The 16536-nt window shown below is 52.4% G+C and overlaps 4 protein-coding genes across 10 annotated transcripts in view; 2 read left to right on the top strand and 2 right to left on the bottom strand.

The window, feature by feature from the left end:
* The window catches only part of PELP1 (proline, glutamate and leucine rich protein 1), a 48254-nt gene extending 47072 nt beyond the window's left edge, over positions 1 to 1182 (bottom strand). For 3 of the 6 annotated variants that reach the window (XM_027518083.1, XM_027518084.1, XM_027518086.1), the window contains exon 1: positions 837 to 1056. The gene's annotated coding sequence lies outside the window, so the exon portion shown is untranslated. The other 3 variants (XM_027518085.1, XM_027518087.1, XM_027518089.1) reach the window with 2 other exon arrangements.
* A 14-nt stretch (positions 1183 to 1196) lies between these two features.
* MED11 (mediator complex subunit 11) lies at positions 1197 to 3059 on the top strand. Of its 2 annotated transcripts, none has more exons than XM_027518094.1 (3): positions 1197 to 1385; positions 1561 to 1691; positions 2542 to 3059. In XM_027518094.1, exons 1-3 carry the CDS (start codon positions 1277 to 1279, stop codon positions 2677 to 2679), a joined length of 378 nt encoding a protein of 125 aa, XP_027373895.1. In that variant the 5' UTR covers positions 1197 to 1276; the 3' UTR covers positions 2680 to 3059. The 2 variants fall into 2 exon arrangements, with proteins under 2 accessions (XP_027373895.1, XP_027373897.1); XM_027518096.1 differs by having other exon boundaries at positions 1203 to 1361.
* A 351-nt stretch (positions 3060 to 3410) lies between these two features.
* Positions 3411 to 11834, bottom strand: CXCL16 (C-X-C motif chemokine ligand 16). Its single transcript, XM_027518093.1, has 6 exons — positions 11743 to 11834; positions 6825 to 7125; positions 6344 to 6482; positions 5893 to 5975; positions 4150 to 4557; positions 3411 to 3692 (listed from the first exon to the last, which is right to left on the bottom strand). Exons 2-6 carry the CDS (start codon positions 6889 to 6891, stop codon positions 3631 to 3633), a joined length of 759 nt encoding a protein of 252 aa, XP_027373894.1. The 5' UTR covers positions 6892 to 7125; positions 11743 to 11834; the 3' UTR covers positions 3411 to 3630.
* Positions 6998 to 13148, top strand: ZMYND15 (zinc finger MYND-type containing 15). The gene is given in 14 exon segments (XM_027518090.1): positions 6998 to 8503; positions 8506 to 8634; positions 9013 to 9247; positions 9338 to 9493; positions 9749 to 9909; positions 10425 to 10577; positions 10898 to 10978; positions 11115 to 11231; positions 11351 to 11439; positions 11527 to 11625; positions 11803 to 11956; positions 12039 to 12097; positions 12327 to 12487; positions 12848 to 13148. Coding segments are annotated over 14 exon segments (2220 nt in total). The 5' UTR covers positions 6998 to 8049; the 3' UTR covers positions 13020 to 13148.
* Positions 13149 to 16536: the final 3388 nt, after the last annotated feature.

The raw sequence follows: 16536 nt of genomic DNA, 5'->3' as shown, positions 1-16536 counted from the left end.
TGCCATTGATTTAGGGGTACATCAAGTTGCTTCTAAGCTTTCTTCACTGCTGGTTTAGTTAACCATATGACCTTCTGCTTTCCAGTTTCTATTGAAAGTTTTGCTATTATTAATAACTCCTCTCTTTCCTTGACCCCTTTCTTAAATCCCCTTATTGTTATCTTCTTAGGATTTAGAAAAAGAGTGAAGTTAAATGCTAGATACCTCAAATTTAACTAAAACCCTCCACTCGCTTGCTAACCCTGGCCAAACTGGCTTCATCCTCAACCTTCCATAAACTGTCAAGATTGATATTTCCTGAAAGATAAAGCTGGTCAGAATTCACTTCTTGAAAACCTTTCAACCGCTCCCAAATGCCTTCAAAATAAAGTTCAAATTCCTTAGCTTGCAAGCCGTTTTCTGGTCTGGCTCCCCACTGCGGTCTCTCCAGTCACACCTAGCCACAAACCACACTGCGTTCATTCCAGTCAAACTTATTGGACCTACAATGTGTCGGCCCCTCACAGCACTACGCACTTACTGTGGCTTTCCCTTTTCCACTCCAACCTCTCAGCCACCTGGTCAACCCCCCAGATTCAGTTCAAGCAACATTTCCTCCTAGAATCCTTTCTCTGTTCCTAGAGATACACCCTGGGCGTATCCCTAATAAAGCACCTATCCACTCTCACGTGAGAGGCCACCTCACTCACCTTTGTATCCCCAGAGCCAACCACATAATAAGCAATCAGAGAGGGAAACGGCTGACAGGAGCAAGCACCTCATAATATATTGACAGTCCGTTTTTAGCGGAGCTCCCGGTCAGAGGGAAGCACTACGGCGAATAATGTCACACTCACCAAGTCGTTTTCCCCGGGCCCCGATAGGTGGCGGAGTGGGATAGGCAGACAGAGGGTCCATGGCTGTCCAGTCTGTAATACCCAGAGGTCCTACCATCATCACCCAGCACCCCGCAGACGCTCAAGAAATTCTTGTAGAAGAAATTAAACAGACCACAACAGTGTAGTGAAGGTGGACAGGTCTGAATGGCCTTAGACTGGGGAAATTTTCGATACTCCGTCTTACCACAGGTGGTCACGCGGTGGGGTCGCGCAGCGAGCATGCGCAGGAGACCCTGGGAGTTGTAGTTCACCAGGTGAAACGAGAGGGGGAAAGGCCACGCTGAGCATCCTGGGAACTGTAGTGTTGGCTAAGGTGCGCCCTCTGCGCAGGCGCAAACCGACGGTCACTTCCGGGCGTTTTTCGGTAGTATTTCGCAAAAGAAAACCCCAGAGTAACGATGGCTACCTACAGCCTGGCGAACGAGCGACTACGCGCCCTGGAAGACATCGAAAGAGAAATTGGAGCCATTCTTCAGAATGCAGGTTCGGGATACGACGACGAGAAGGGTAACGGGCGCGAGAGCAAGCGCGACCGCGAGAGCAAGCGCGACCGCTTGCACATGCGCGGACCAAGTGGGGTTGGAAGGGATCCTAACTGGGTGTAGGGGTGGGTGGAGCTGGCCCTGGGGCGGGGCTATACTGGCGGTCTCCGGATAGCCCCGCCCGCTCTCCACTCTGGCAGGTACCGTGATCTTGGAACTGTCCAAGGAAAAAACCAACGAGAGGCTCTTAGACCGACAGGCAGCGGCCTTCACCGCGTCGGTGCAGCACGTGGAGGCGGAGCTGTCGGCTCAGATCCGCTATCTCACTCAGGTGTGTGTCGTGGGACCTGCTACGCTCGCACCCCAGCTCTCTGCCTTAGCCTTATTCTTCAAGAGTCCAGGGAACAGCTTTGGTCCCCGGAGCCAACCAAGATCAGCCCTACCCAGCAAGCCCGTCGATCCTGGCAGCATCCCTCCCTTTCAGGACAGGTTTCCCGTTTCACTGAGTTGCATCACATGAGCCAGTGGATGGGAAAGTCCTGGGAGAGGGCATCTAAACAATAGGAAAGTTATAGGATTTGCCCTTAGACATTTGACCTGACCTCAAGTGTATAGTGCCCCAGATGGCTACCTCACGAGAAAAGGAACAGGACTGAAAGGGCTCTGAGGTTATTACAACAGGAAGCACCATTTACTAAACTTTTACAGTGTGCTAGACATTCTGCATTATCTAATTCTATAACAACTCTGAAAAGTGAAACTGTTAGTCTCTCAGTCGTGTCCGACTCTTTGTGACCCTGTGGACTATAGCCCGCCAGGCTCCTTTGTCCATGGAATTTCCCAGGCAAGAATACTGGAGTGGGTAGCCATTCCATTCTCCAGGGGATTTTCCCGACCCAGGGATTGAACCCGGGTCTCCTGCATTGCAGGCAGATTCTTTACCATGTGAGCCATGAGGGAAGCCCATAACAACTCTAGGAAGTAGTTACAGTCATCCCCACTTTACAAAGGAGGTTAATAGAAGTTAATAGAAGTTCATTGATGTGCCCTAGGTAGTCCAGCTAACCATCTGGCATAGCAAATTCAAACTCAGGGAAGAAATGAGGCAAAAGACCTGATGACTTGTTGGGGAGATGGGTGAAGGAAGGGGTGCTTCACTGATAAATCTGAATCTCCTGTAGGTGGCCACAGGGCAGCCCCACGAGGGCTCCAGCTACTCTTCGAGGAAGGACTGTCAAATGGCCCTGAAGCGAGTGGACTATGCTCGCCTCAAGCTCAGTGAGGTGGCCCGAACCTGTGAGCAGATGCTGGAGAACTAGGCCAAGCAGGTGAACAGCTTGGAGGGAGAGCTCCACATATACCCCAGAACAGAATCTGGAGAGTGTGGGCTGCCCTGTACCTGCCGTACTGGTCAGAGGCCATGAGGACAAGGGTGCAGAAGGTGGGAAGGAAGAGACTTAAGAGACTAAGCCCATGCACAGCTGTGCCCTGGCTCCTCCAGCAGGTTGCTCCTGCCATGCACTTCACTGAGTACGGACAAGCTCAGACAGGAGATGGAGACTTAGACACCCAACCCACTTCCTCATGTCTCTGCCCCAGGCTTCCCGCAGACTTGGACCAAGGAAGACACATTTTTGGTTCACTGAAAAAGACAAAATGAGAACTAAGGGTTTTCCTAATAAAAATAATAACACCAAAACAAGGAGTTCAGACTCTCATTGGGGCATATATGGTGATGTAAGGGGTTGAGGAAGTAAAACTAGGCTGCATGGCAGCTGCTGAGGAGGGAGGGTAGAAAAGCCCAGGCCTTTACTGTGGGGTCGGGGCACAAAGCAAGAGAGGGTGGAAGCTAGGGAGGAACACTGGTGTGGTGTGAAGTGACAAGAGCAAGATATATGGGTCATGGGATATGGAGGCTGGTAGGGGTTGGGAGGACATGTTGAGGGGGAAGATGCCAGGTGGCCATCAGCAGAGAAGCTGAAGCCAAGAATCAGGCATGATTAGGGGGCAAGGGCATAAGACCCATGTCTGCAGAAAGAAGAGCCAAAAATTATAAAAATAAGTTTTAGTAGTTAAAAAATATGGAATTTATACAAGACATAAACAGCAATTTTATATCATGGTATAGAAAAAATCCAAAAGAACAGAAAAAAAGTCTAAGGGAGGTCAATAGCTGGTTAGTTGTGAATTAAACACTGACCAATAAGTACAGTGTCTACCAAAAATTGTTCTAGTATATTAATTCATGCTGAATAAATCACAATCTGCCCTCACAAGGTTCCATTCTCTGCCCTGGTTCGTCTGCTGCAGGTATATAATGAAGCTGCAAGATCTGGAAAAGATACAGAAATTAACAGATGAGCTCTGAGATCAAGGGAAGCTGGGCAGGGTATCAGGGGGGGCAAGAGGTGACAGCTTAAACTGGGGAATCAGAGTCTAGAACATTAGCTATAGACCAGGTACACAGCAGGTGCTCAACAGTAAAGATCTGTGAATTGAATGAATGGCTCCCACCTTCCTCCACAGCTTCATCTCCCACTAGTCTGCTCTAGCTGCCATCTTGATGTTGCTCCAAGCACTGCCTGACTTCGAGGGCTGGTCCCCAGGCCTATGATGGCGTCCCTCCCTCCCCACTCTGTAGTCGGGCTAACTCTTCACTCATCGCCTGTGGTCAGTGGTGCAGGTATCATCTGTATTTGTCTCTGGGTCTGCCTGGGAGCTGCTGCTGGCAGAATCCCTGCCAGGGAGGCTCTGGGTCCCTGGAGGAGGGGTTCAGAAGCCCAGTTTACCTGGGGGATGCTGTAGGAGCTGATTCTTCCTCCGCTTGCACACCACGTAGAGTAGGACTCCAGCGAGGATGAAAACGATGGCCAAGAGGGACAGCACAGGGACCGTGGCTGATGTCCCAGCCTGAGGACCCCTGTTTTCTTTCAGCTGCTTCTGGTTCTCCTTAGCCTCAGGCTCTGCCCCCAGACTGTGGCCTGAAGTGTAAGTGGTAGTTTCATGGGTGGGGATGAGCTTGCTGTCCAAGGACAGTGCTCCTTCCAGAGGGGTGGGTTGCTGGGTACGCTGCAAGGTGGATGGCAGATACGTCTGGGAAGTGGTGGCTGTGTCTGACGGTGCCGCTTCTGTGGGCTCGGGAAGCTGGGTTCTGTGAAGAGGTGCATCCACCACCCTAGGTTGAGCATGTCCACATTCTGAAGAAGCAAGAAGTGAGGGATCAGGGCTACGAGGTGACAAGGTGAAGAACTAGACAGAGGGCAGGGTAGCGGGTCAAGGAGAACACCAAGGGAACAGCTGAAGCCCAGAAAAGGAGGGTAGAGGGAGAATATGGGGAGATGGAAGTGAGCAACTACAACATGGAACCCCTGAGGCAATCATGTCCTGAGAAGTCAGGACACCCGGGTTGGAACCCAGACTCTGCTACAAAATAGCTGTGACCTTGCCCCTTGTCACCTAACCTCTCTGGGGTTCATTTCTTTTAGCTGTAACTTAGGGATAATTTTAGTAACAAAGACCAGAGTAGCGAGGAAGAGTAAAAGAAATCAGTTAAGTGCTGGTACCTGGAAGAACACTTGGTGTCTTAATGGTTGTGTATTTATTTTAGGAGTAAAATACAACCAGCATATCAAATTTGTGACTTCACAGGTGTTCCTGCTTAGGACAAGTTGCCATTAAGTTTTTCAAAAGTGGCTGTATACACTTATTTACTCATTTCATTGTTTTAAAATTTTACCTCAAAGGAACAATAAAATACAGAACTCTCCTTAATAATATACATGGTGAAATGTCTGGGAATAAAGTATAGTCGAGCCTGCAACTTACTTGGAAGTATACCAAAAAGATATTAGGCAGATCAATGAGGGATAGAGGGATGCATAGACAGATGGGTGGGCAATAAAGCAAATATAGTTAAAATGCCTTAAACTCGATATTGTAAAATATAAAATATATTTGCTTTATTATGGACATATGTAAAATACATCAAATATAGAAATCAAACATTATAGAATTAGGTGGTAGTTATATGGATGTTCACTGGACAAATCTTTCAACTTTTGTACATGTCTTCAAATTTCCATAATAAAATCGTTCTTGTTGTTGTTTAGTCATCAAGTAATGTCTGACTCTTTTGCAGCTCCATGGACTTTAGCCCCTAAGGCTCCTCTGTCCATGGGATTTCCCAGTCAAGAGTGCCCTCTCCTTCTGCAGGGGGTCTTTCCAACCCAAGGATAGAACCCACTATCTCCTCCGCTGGCAGGTAGATTCTCTACCCCTGAGCCACCGGGGAAGCCTCCACCACAAAATACCGGAACATAAAAATAGTGCCTTGATTTCAAGAACAACATTAAGTAAATGCACAGTGATAGGATGTATCGGCAAAAAGCATGAAGTGATGGTGAAGGGTTTATGGTAAAGAGGAACTTAAGTCAAAGTATACTGAAGAAGAAAGAGCTGAGGCAAAGAAGGGTGTAAGGTGGACGCACAGGTGCCCTGGGGACAGGGCCTGGAGAGGAGGGGGAAGCTCTCACCTCCACTGTCAAAGCAGTGCATCAGCTCCTGAACCCAGCCGTCAGTGCTGCCTCCACATACATTTTTGTGGGGTAGCTGGAACCTGAGGAACGACCTGGTCTCAGATGTGTCCCCACTCTCTGCCCCACCCCTGCCATTCTCAGCTCTTTCCTGGTTCCAAAGAAGTGAGGTCACTCCCGAGCTTCAGCAGTTTCTGCTGGGACTGGGAAATTCCAGGTAGGTGGGACAGGGGAAAAGGGAAACTGAAGGTGCAACGAATTAGGGCGAATGTGACCGAGAGGAGTGGGGCAGGGGCGAGACGTCCTCCCAGAAGGAGATCGAGTTTGACCAGAGGATCCTGAAGGGCGGGGGAGAGGGGGGGCCCCCGCGGATCCTGAAGGGCGGGGGGGCGGGGAGGGCGGGCCCCCCCACCTCCCCGCGCAGCCCTCCCGGGGTGGGTGGTGACATTACCTGACGTAGGAAAAACAGCGCTGATATGCTTTCAGGTATTTTCGGAGATGTCTCATGAAATTCTCGTTTGGGGGGGAATGGGAAGAGACTGTACGATCGCAGGGACAACTCCCAACCTTGCTGCCTTCGTTGGCATTGCCTGAGCGGGATGGAAGTGGTTCGCACAGGCCCCGGTTCAAGGGGCTCATGCAGCTGCTACTAAGACTTCAACCCACAGCCTCACTACAGTGTCTCCCCTAGACCCCAGGATCTGAGCCCCGATCCCGGCTCGACCCACGCTTCACTCTCCCCAAATATGTCCATAATCACACCTGGACCCAGGTGTTCCCCAGCCCATCCCCAAGCCCAGGCAGCTGGCCCTCCCCCTGCCCCCGGCTGCCTTGGGGACCCTGGCTCCCCACTTACTCAACTCAACCCAGCGGCGCTAGTGCCTCCCGCCCATTTCCTTCCCCGGATTCGGGGCTCCGGGCCTCCGACAAACCTGAAGTAGTGGCATAAGCTATAAACAGTAGGACCAAGAGTAACCGGGATGTCCGGCCCAGCATCATCTCAGCCCGCCGTGTTCTGTCTGACTCCCCGACGTTCTCCGGAGCCTGATGACCAGCCGGTTTCTCAATGGCTTTCGCTTCCTTCTCCCGCTTCGCCTATGATTCCGAGGGACACGGCGGTCGTCGGCGCCGGGGCCCCGCCGGCCAAGGCAGGTCGCGAGGGGGCGGCGCGTCCCTCCAGGCGTCCTCACCGTCTCAAATCGACAGTCCCATCGCAACCGCGTGATCGCAGGCCTGGGGGAGGCGGGGAAACTCCGGGAGGTGGAGTTCCTCCGCCAGCACCCCCGCACCCAGCCCAGAGCCCCGTCTAGTCGGTAGCCAGGAATGATTGAAGAAGGAGAGAGAAAGCGAAAGGAAGCCCAAGGTGCACGGCTAGGCGCGGCTGGATGGCAGCACTGCCCCCTGGGCCGATTCGTCTGGCCCAGAGATGCCAGCACCGTCCGCCTGCCCTCCGCAGCTCAGTCCGTGACCTGCGTTTTAGAGAGGCATTCACGTTTTGACCCGGCTCCAGTCACGTGGGCGGAGTGACTGTCAGCACCAGTCCAAGCGCTTCGCGGCGCAGACACTGACCCGGGTGCCTCCGCGCGGCGCAAGACTTTGGGGCGTGGCCACCCGAGCAGCCGGCCGTGGGCTCGGGCAGCCTGACGTCACACCGCACCCCGAGGTATTTACCTTCGAAAAGTGGTGGCGGCTGCAGGTACTGGAGTAGTGGAGCGGCCGGGGCGGGGGCTAGGTGTACTGGGGTTCACCGCCAACCCTAACCCGGTCCAAGGCGAAGGAATGCCCTGCCTCTGATGCCCTCTTCCCACACCCCACAAACGAGTCCAAAACTCTTTCCCATAGGATTAACCCTCTCCCACTTCGATCCTCGATTTAATTCAATCCCTACCTTTGAGGGTTTGAGCCTCAGATTTGGAGCCCCAAATACTATCTCCCGCCTGACTACTCACTTTTAACCCTAATTACCCACTTTCAAGTCTGGCCCCCATTCTCATCCTGAACTCGCATCCTCAGCCCTGAAAACTCCTTTCTGGCTCCCAACATCCATCCATAGATTCCACCCTAAGGGACCCCTCCAACCCACACCATCCCCGGTGCCTCTCCCTCACCATACATCCCTTCTGCTCAGTCTGGCCCAGGCCCTGTGCCCCTGAAGACATGGAGTTTGTGTCTGGATACCGGGATGAATTCCTTGATTTTGCTGCCCTCCTCTTTGGCTGGTTCCGCAAGTTCGTGGCAGAGCGCGGGGCTGTAGGGACCAGCCTTGAGGGTCGCTGGCGGCAGCTGGAGGCTCAGATCAGAAGGTTGCCCCAGGACCCAGCCCTTTGGGTGCTCCACGTCTTGCCCAACCGTAGTGTGGGCATCAGCCTGGGGCAAGGGGCAGAGCCAGGCCCTGGACCAGGCCTGGGGGCTGCCCGGCTGCTGGGAGATGAGCCCCCACTCCACCTGAGAGACCTAAGTCCCTACGTCAGCTTTGTCAGCCTGGAGGAAGGGGAAGAAGGAGAGGAGGAGGAGGAGGAGGAGGAAGAAGAAGAGAATGGAGAGGAGGAGGGTGCCGGCACCAAAAAGGTAGAAACGGAGGAGGATGGGGAGCCGGCCCCTGGCAGCAGGGAGCCCCCCGGGAAGCCACCCCTCCAGGGGAGCCAGAGGAGGCCAAGCAGGAGGCTGGAGGTGGCGAGGATGGCAAAGAAGACAGGGCAGAAGATGGGCCGGGGCCCGAGAGGAGGACGGGGCGGAGAGGTGGTAAGAACCCAGTACGCCGCTGGCCCCCTCAGAGCTCAGTTAGGAGTCACACATGGGTGGGCCTCAGGCCAAGCTGGCCTGAAAAGGTGTTTTCATTGATCCACATTTTTTTTTAAGTTTCACCAACATTTAAACAGTAAAGGAAAAAACAATTCCAGAAGTCTAGAGTTAACACCTCAAGAAAAATGTGAAGTTCCCACAGCACACCCCCACATTTATGCCTGGCGGCAAATGCTCGTTCTGTGGAGCCACTGTCCCCTTCCAAAGAGGCCTGCCCTCTCTACCTAGTTCCCTCTCCTAGCCCCAGGAGTATCTGATTTGGTACCCTGCCCCTGACAATCTTCCCCCTCCACCCCCGACTTTTCCTGTCTTCCGCAGATGCTGCTCCCTTGCACCTTTCCTGCCTCTTACTGGTGACGGATGAACATGGCATCATCCTGGGCATTGACCTGCTGATGGAAGGAGCACAGGGGAGCACCGGCAGGGGCTCAGGGGCTGAGAACCTGGCTCCTCGAGCCTATGCTCTCCTCTGCCACAGCATGGTCTGTCCCATGGGCTCCGGAGACCCCCGAAAGCCCCGACAGCTTACTGTGGGAGATGCCCAGCTGCATTGGTACAGAAAGCTGGTAGAGGGTGGGGAAGCCTGGGGGCCTGGGCTTCTGAGCCCCACCCCCAACCTGATGCTGTCTCCACCCTCATTCAGGGAGCTGGAGAATCTGGTCCCAAGGCTGGGAGTGAAGTTAGCCAAGACCCCGATGCGGACGTGGGGTCCCCGGCCAGGCTTCACCTTTGCCTCCCTTCGGGCTCGAACCTGCCATGTTTGTCATAGGCACAGCTTTGAAGTGAAACTGACACCCTGGTGAGCAACCTGCAAAGACAGAGTGAGGGGGAGGAAAAGTCGGGCAAACAGAGAGGAAGCAGGCTAGTGGGGGACACTGAGGACAGACAGAATGAGGAACAGAGAAACAAGAAGATGGAAAAATACCATGCCGTTATAGGCAAAGAGAGTACAAATAGACTGAGTGACATATGGGCAGCTGCAGGACAGATGGACAGCAGACAGGGGACCTACGTACACTAATTCTGGCTACCCCACCACCTCCTATAACCCCAGCCCCCAGTGCAGTGCTGTCTTGTACTGTGGAGAGGCTTGTCTCCGTGCAGACTGGAAGCGATGCCCAGATGACGTAAGCCACCGATTTTGGTGCCCAAGGCTTGCAGCCTTCATGGAGCGGGCTGGAGAACTGGCAACCCTGCCTTTTACCTACACCGCAGGTACCATAAGGAGGTCAGGATGGATGGGGGAAGTGGAACCAGGTCTTTGGAACAGGGTCCTGGGCTTGAAGGTTAAGTGCCTGTTATTTCAGAGTCTTGATCCCTGGAGTAACAGCTGAGCGCTGGGTATTTGGGGCTGGGAGCTAGACCCCTGGGGCTGAAGATAGCCTCTTTGGAGCTGAGGACTGAGTGCCCAGGTCCCTGAGAGAACTTAGAGGATTCAGGAGTAGAGATACAAATACTTGCTTCCCAGTTTCACAAGCTGGCAACCTGAAACAAATCACTTTACTTTTTAGAGTTTTTCCTCACCGGTTAAACAGGCAGATTAGCAAATGTTAAAACCCATGGAATTGTCATATGGCTTCTGTGGACTATGCTGTAGCCACTCAGGAATGTTAGTTCTCTGCCTGACTAGAAGCAGACTCAGACCCAGGGTCCCGGGGAGAGGCTGAGGTGAGCCCAAGTCCGGAATCCTGGCCACTGAGCCCTCAACCCCTCCCCTCATCCTTCTCCAGAGGTGACCAGTGAAACTTTTAACAAGGAGGCCTTCCTGGCCTCCCGCGGCCTCACTCGTGGCTACTGGACCCAGTTCAGCATGCTGATTCCAGGCCCTGGCGCCCCCAGGCACCCAAGAGGCAGCACACCCTCCCTCAGCCTTCTTCTCCATGGTGCGTGGGGCCTCTCTCCAGGCATGAGTCCCTCAGACTAGAGAGCAGCAGGGGAGATCAAAAAGTTGTCCAGATCCTAGATAACCCCTCCACATACACAGCAGACACCCCCACCCCCAGCACCAGGGCACTGCCTGCCACTCCCCAACCCTCGGAAAAGTCACCCCTGCCCACCCTCTCCAGAAGCCCCATCCCTAGGCAGTTTCCCAGCCCCCTGCTGCAGCTCCAGGTCCTCTCAGGGAACACAGCTCCTTTGGAAGAAGGAAGCAGCCAGGTGGTGATCTCCCTGACACCAGGCTCGTCGTCTTTTATCCTCACAGGAGATCCTTACCAGCCTCTCCAGGGGGATGGGCCAGCTCTGATGCCTCCAGTGCCCCCAGATTCACCCAGGGGCCTCTTTGGTGAGCCAGAGGGGCCCTGAGGGAGCTAGGGGTGGGGATGTGATCTGCAGGGCCAGAGGTCTTGGGGGACTGAGAAAGGAGGCTGTTAGACTGGAGGGGGCCTGAGGTCAGGTCCCCAGTAGCCCACTCTCCCCAGGCTCGTGGCAGGATTACTACACGTGGCGGGGCCTCAGCTTGGACTCCCCCATGGCCGTGCTCCTCACCTACCCACTGACTGTGTACTACGTCATCACCCACCTGGTGCCCCAGTCCTGTAAGGAGGGCTGAGGCAGGGGGGAGGACTGCATGGAGCAGAGGGGCCAGGGGGCTGGTAGGGGACAGGAGGGAGGGGAGGAGGAGACCATATTCTTAAGTGGCTAGCTTATCACCCAGTCCCTGAGCTCAACATCCAGAACAAACAGTCACTGAAAATCCACGTGGTGGAGGCCGGGAAGGAGTTTGACCTTGTCATGGTGTTTTGGGTAAGTCCCTCCAGGCCTGAAGGGTGGGCGTCTGGGTGTGGAGGTGAACACAGGGTGGGACCCAGATTCGTCCTCTCTGCCCTTCAGGAACTCTTGGTCTTGCTCCCCCATGTGGCCCTGGAGCTGCAGTTTGTGGGTGACGGCCTGCCCCCCGAAAGTGACCAACAGCACTTTACCCTGCAGAGGGTGAGGGTTGAATACCCCCTCCCCCTGTCCCCCACCCCAGTCTCCAGACCTGGTCCCTCTGTTATCATCCTGGTTGGGCAGTGCCCTTTGATCCCTGCCTCCCCTCCCCTGTCTTACCTGACACGTCTTCCAGCACCATCACTTTGACTGGCCTCTCTCCCACTTCTGACTCCCCAGGATGGCCCTGAAGTATCTGTCCGCCCTGGTTCTGGTGTATCAGCACGGCTCAGCTCTGGGACTAAGGAGAAGGGGGGCCGCAGAGACCTGCAGATCAAGGTGTCTGCAAGGCCCTACCACCTGCTCCAGGGGCCCAAGCCTGACTTGGTCATCGGTAAGAGCCGGGGGTGGGAGGGTGGAGAAGGTGGGAGGAGGCCATGGAAGCTAGCTTCTCCCTGCTGTCCTTCCCTCCGCAGGATTTAACTCTGGCTTTGGACTAAAGGACACTTGGCTGAGCTCGCTGCCCCGGTTACAGGTGGGGGATGGGGCAAAAGAGACCTTCTCTCACCTGCCGCCCGGTCCCTCATTTTCTAAAAGTGTTTTCTTCCCCATCGTCTACTCCACAGACATAGGGTGCACCCATGGGTCCTCCTGGCCCCTGTGTCTGCCTCGTGCCTCTCCCCATCCCAGTCCTCTGGGTCCCCAGGAGGTATATGGGGGTGGGAGCTTTTCTGTGAGTGTCTGAGACCCCGCTCCCACCCCAGTCCCTCCGAGTGCCGGCCTTCTTCACCGAGAGCAGCGAGTATGGCTGTGTGATGGACGACCAGACCATGGCGGTGGCCACAGGAGGGGGGACCAGCCCTCCACAGCCCAACCCTTTCCGCTCCCCCTTTCGCCTCAGAGCGGCAGACAATTGCATGCCCTGGTAAGGCCTTCGTACTCTCTGGCTGCTCATCCTGAAAAGCCCACCTCAACCCTCGTCTCTATGGTCCTGGGACCCTCCTGGCCCAGCCCTACCCTCTGCTTCCTCCGCCCGCACTCCTCACGACCCCCACTGGAGGGTCTCGACAACGCCCACACACCCCTCTATAGAACCAGCTCACAAAATCTCTCCAATCCCTGGTCCTCTACCCACCAAAACATAGCCCTGATTACACCCTGGCTGGCCCACGGAGCCCTAAGCCTAGCCCCACCCCACCCCCCGGGAACGTAGAATTTATAACCCCCGCCCCTTGGAATAGCCCAGCCTCTTGGCCCCGCCCCTGATGGAGCCACGCCCCCTCAGGTACTGCAACGCTTTCATCTTCCACTTGGTCTACAAGCCCTCGCAGGGAAGCGGGGCCCGCCCGGCGCCCGGGCCGGTGACTCCGACCCCAACTCCTACAGCCCCTCCCGCTCCCGCCCGTAGGCGCCGAGGAGAAAAGAAACCTGGGCGGGGGTCCCGCCGGCGCAGGTGAGGGCCGAGAGAGAGCAGTCCACCCTCTCCCCCTACACGCTTCAGAAAGGAACACGAAACAGGGGAGGCCGAGGGTGAGGCCGGTTGGCGGAACACGAAAAGCTAAATAAAATAACTTGTTTGAAACCACCGAGTCAAACGTTCATCGTTGGGTCCTTAAATGGAGAGAGAAGAAAAAGGATTTAAGGACGACATTTTCCTCCAGCTTTCTTCAGTTCCTCGACCGCTATCCTCTCTCTCTTTGCTTGGGATTCTAACCTTCCTGGGTAATCCCGTGCGTGCGTGCTAAATCGCTTCAGTCGTGTCCGACTCTTGGCGACCCTAGATTGTAGCCCTCTAGGCTCCTCTGTCCATGGGATTCTCCAGGCAAAGATACTGGAGTGGGTTGCCATTTCCTCCTGCAGGGGATCTTCCCGACCCCAAACTTCTTCTAATAATAAGTGTTGATAAAACACTTTCCGGCCCCAGGAACATTCGGGGACCGGATCCAAGTCAAGATAAGACCAAGAAACAGAAAGTGACTTCTCTGGGGGAGGAGGGGTGGGGGGAGGGAGTGGGTGCGGGGGCAGGGGAGGCATACAGCATCCTGGGGGCTGCACAGCCTTGGTTTAGAGTCAGTGAAAGCCCCAGGCCACCCACCTGTCCCGCTTAGAAACCTCATGGCCATCCTTGACTCCACCTTCTCTCATCTTTCGTGTCCCGTAAGAACCAACTCCAGCTGAATGAGACTGCTGGTCACTCAGCCTCCAGCTGTTTATGTCCAGTCCCACTGCAAACGCCCCCCTGTATCTCCTATTCCTTCCAAAACAGACATTCAAAACATTATTCTCTGCTTAAATCCCTTCAGTGACTTTCTTCTGATTTTAAAATCCCCATAAGCATAAGCTGGGCCTAAAGATGCTTGTCACAAAGTATAAAAAAGGAAAAAATAGTGGAGAAACCCGGCAGACACCACCTGAATCAACTGACTAATATTTATGAGAAATAAGAAGTCATGCTGACATCATGCTCCCTGACCTGATGCAATGACAAGGCCACACTCCCATCCCCTCTGTAGTATTTTCCCCCAAATCCATAATTTTAGACTAATCACAAGAACACATCAGAAAAAAATCCTGGGACAGTCTACAAAACACGTGACCACTATCTTCAAAAGTATAAGCCACAAAAAGCAAAGAAAGACTGACAGATTGGAAGAGACTAAGGAGACATGACAATTAAATAGGATATAGTATACTGGATAGGATCTTGAATGGAAAAAAAGAAGAAGGGGAAAATGAGAAATTTGAATAGCCTGCTATTAGCTAGTGGAATTGTATCAATGTTAACTTCTTAGTTTTGGTAAATATATCATGGTCATAGAAGAAGTCACATTAAAGGAAGATGGATGAGGAGTATTTGGGAACACTCTAGTGTCTTTGCCAAAAGCACTGCAGATGGTGACTGCAGCCATGAAATTAAAAGATGCTTGTTCCTTGGAAGAAAACCTATGACCAGCCTAGACAGAATATTAAAAAGTAGAGACACTACTTTACCAACAAAGGTCCATCTAGTCAAAGCTATGGTTTTTCCTGTGGTCATGTATGAATATGATAGTTGGACTATAAAGAAAGCTGAGCACTGAAGAATTGATGCTTTTGAACTGCAGTGTTGGAGAAGACTCTTGAGAGTCCCTTAGACTGCAAGGAAATCCAACCAGTCAATCCTAAAGGAAATCAGTCCTGAATATTCATTGGAAGGACTGATGGTGAAGCTGAAACTCCAATAGTTTGACCACCTGATGCAAAAAACCTACTCATTGGAAAAGACCCTAACACTGGGAAAGATTGAAGGCAAGAGGAGAAGGGGATGACAGAGGATGAGATGATTGGATGGCATCACTAACACAATGGACGTGAGTTTGAGTAGGCTCAAAGTAGGGAGTTGGTGATGGACAGGGAAGCCTGGCGTGCTGCAGTCCATGGGGTCGCCAAGAGTCGGATACGACTGAGCGACTGAACTACTGTCTTTGCAATCTATCTATAAATCTAAAAGTATTTAAAAATAAAATGTTTAGAAGATCAGACTCTTTAGTATGGCTTATAAAGTACCTCTCTTTCCATTATCCTCTTTTTTTTCTAAATATTTTATTATCTAAGTTTCCAAATCCACAAAAACCCTGGAAGACTCGGCAGAATGAATCTCTATGTACCCATCACCCAGCTTGGACAATCATCAGCATTTTTCAGTTTTATTATTATTCCTTGTGATGACGTGATAATATAAGAAATATATATTTGGTCTGCATCCTCCATTCTTGGCAGGAGAGCTTCTATGACCTGAGTGATAGAGCTGAGAGGAGCCTCTTTTGTTATTCGCAATAAGCCCCTTACAACCATACCTGAGTTTATTCTAATAAGGTGACTCTGGATGAGTATTTAGCTTCAGGATGGAGGTTAGATACCAGAGCAACCAACTATGTGAGTTGTATCCTTTATAGTAAATCAGTAATAATTAGTAATATTACTAATTCTGAGTTCTGTGAGCAAAAGTTACGAATGGAAATAGAATTTAGAGTTGGGAGTCAACCCCAGGAAGTTGTTTCACTAGAGGCATGTGTGTGTGTTAGTCACATAGTCTGTCCAACTCTTTGCGACCCCATGAACTGGGGTTGCCAGGCTCTTCTGTCCATGGAATTCTCCAGGCAAGAACATTATAGTGGGTTGCCATTTCCTTCTCCAGGGGATCTTCCTGATCCAGGGATCGAAGCCGGGTCTCCTGCATTGCAGGTGGATTCTTTACCATTTGAGCCACCATGGAAGAGCATAAGGAAGTACAAACCAATAAGAAAAAAAAATGTGAAGAATGCATCCCTTGGTGATTATTTGTAATAGCTATAATGAAACTTAAAAAAGAGTTCTGGTTTGGACTTTGATGCTAAACTAAGTTCAGATTTGGGTCAGCCTGAATTTTGGCCGCTAGCCTCAAAGCTATCCACTAAGTAAAAAATTAGGCTGGGACAACAGAAAGTACCTCTAAGTCTCCTGGTCACCAAGAAGGTAGTTAGCATGCATGCTCATGCATGCTGACTCTTTGCAACCCCATGGACTGTAGCCTGCCAGGTTCCTCTGGCCATGGGGTTTTCCAGGCAAGAATATTGGAGTGGGTTGCCACTTCCTCCTTCAGGGGATCTTCCCAACTCAGGGATCAAACCCACATCTCCTGCATTGGCAAGCAGATTCTTTGCCACTGAGCCACCTAGGAAGTTAGCATGGGTGGGGAGGGCAAAAACCAAGAAACTCCTGAAATCAGGAATATATTTGTGAAGGAGTTAGCTGCTTCATTTTTCAGACTGGTATCATCAGCTTCCTCAAGGACCTTTACTAAAATGGATTGTGAGAGTGACTAATTTAGGGGCAACATCATTGGTAGTAAATGCAGCAGTGCAGAAGAGTATGTTTGGGTCGATACAGGACCTACAAGTCCCTGTTAAACAATCACAGATGGCTCTACGCCATCCAGACACACAGGAATTATTA

This window comes from Bos indicus x Bos taurus, chromosome 19 (assembly GCF_003369695.1).
Source record: "Bos indicus x Bos taurus breed Angus x Brahman F1 hybrid chromosome 19, Bos_hybrid_MaternalHap_v2.0, whole genome shotgun sequence".
Taxonomy (NCBI): domain Eukaryota; kingdom Metazoa; phylum Chordata; class Mammalia; order Artiodactyla; family Bovidae; genus Bos; species Bos indicus x Bos taurus.
This window is presented reverse-complemented; position numbering and strand designations above follow the sequence as displayed.

Bases quoted from the DNA above. Each gene is read 5' to 3' on its own strand.
- MED11 (XM_027518094.1), top strand. From the start codon at position 1,277: ATGGCTACCTACAGCCTGGCGAACGAGCGACTACGCGCCCTGGAAGAC. The intron at 1,386-1,560 runs GTAACGGGCGCG...CCACTCTGGCAG, and splicing joins GGGATACGACGACGAGAAGG to GTACCGTGATCTTGGAACTG. The intron at 1,692-2,541 runs GTGTGTGTCGTG...AATCTCCTGTAG, and splicing joins AGATCCGCTATCTCACTCAG to GTGGCCACAGGGCAGCCCCA.
- CXCL16 (XM_027518093.1), bottom strand. From the start codon at position 6,891: ATGATGCTGGGCCGGACATCCCGGTTACTCTTGGTCCTACTGTTTATA. The intron at 6,483-6,824 runs GTTTGTCGGAGG...CATCCCGCTCAG, and splicing joins AGCTTATGCCACTACTTCAG to GCAATGCCAACGAAGGCAGC. The intron at 3,693-4,149 runs GTAAACTGGGCT...TATCTTTTCCAG, and splicing joins GCTCCTACAGCATCCCCCAG to ATCTTGCAGCTTCATTATAT.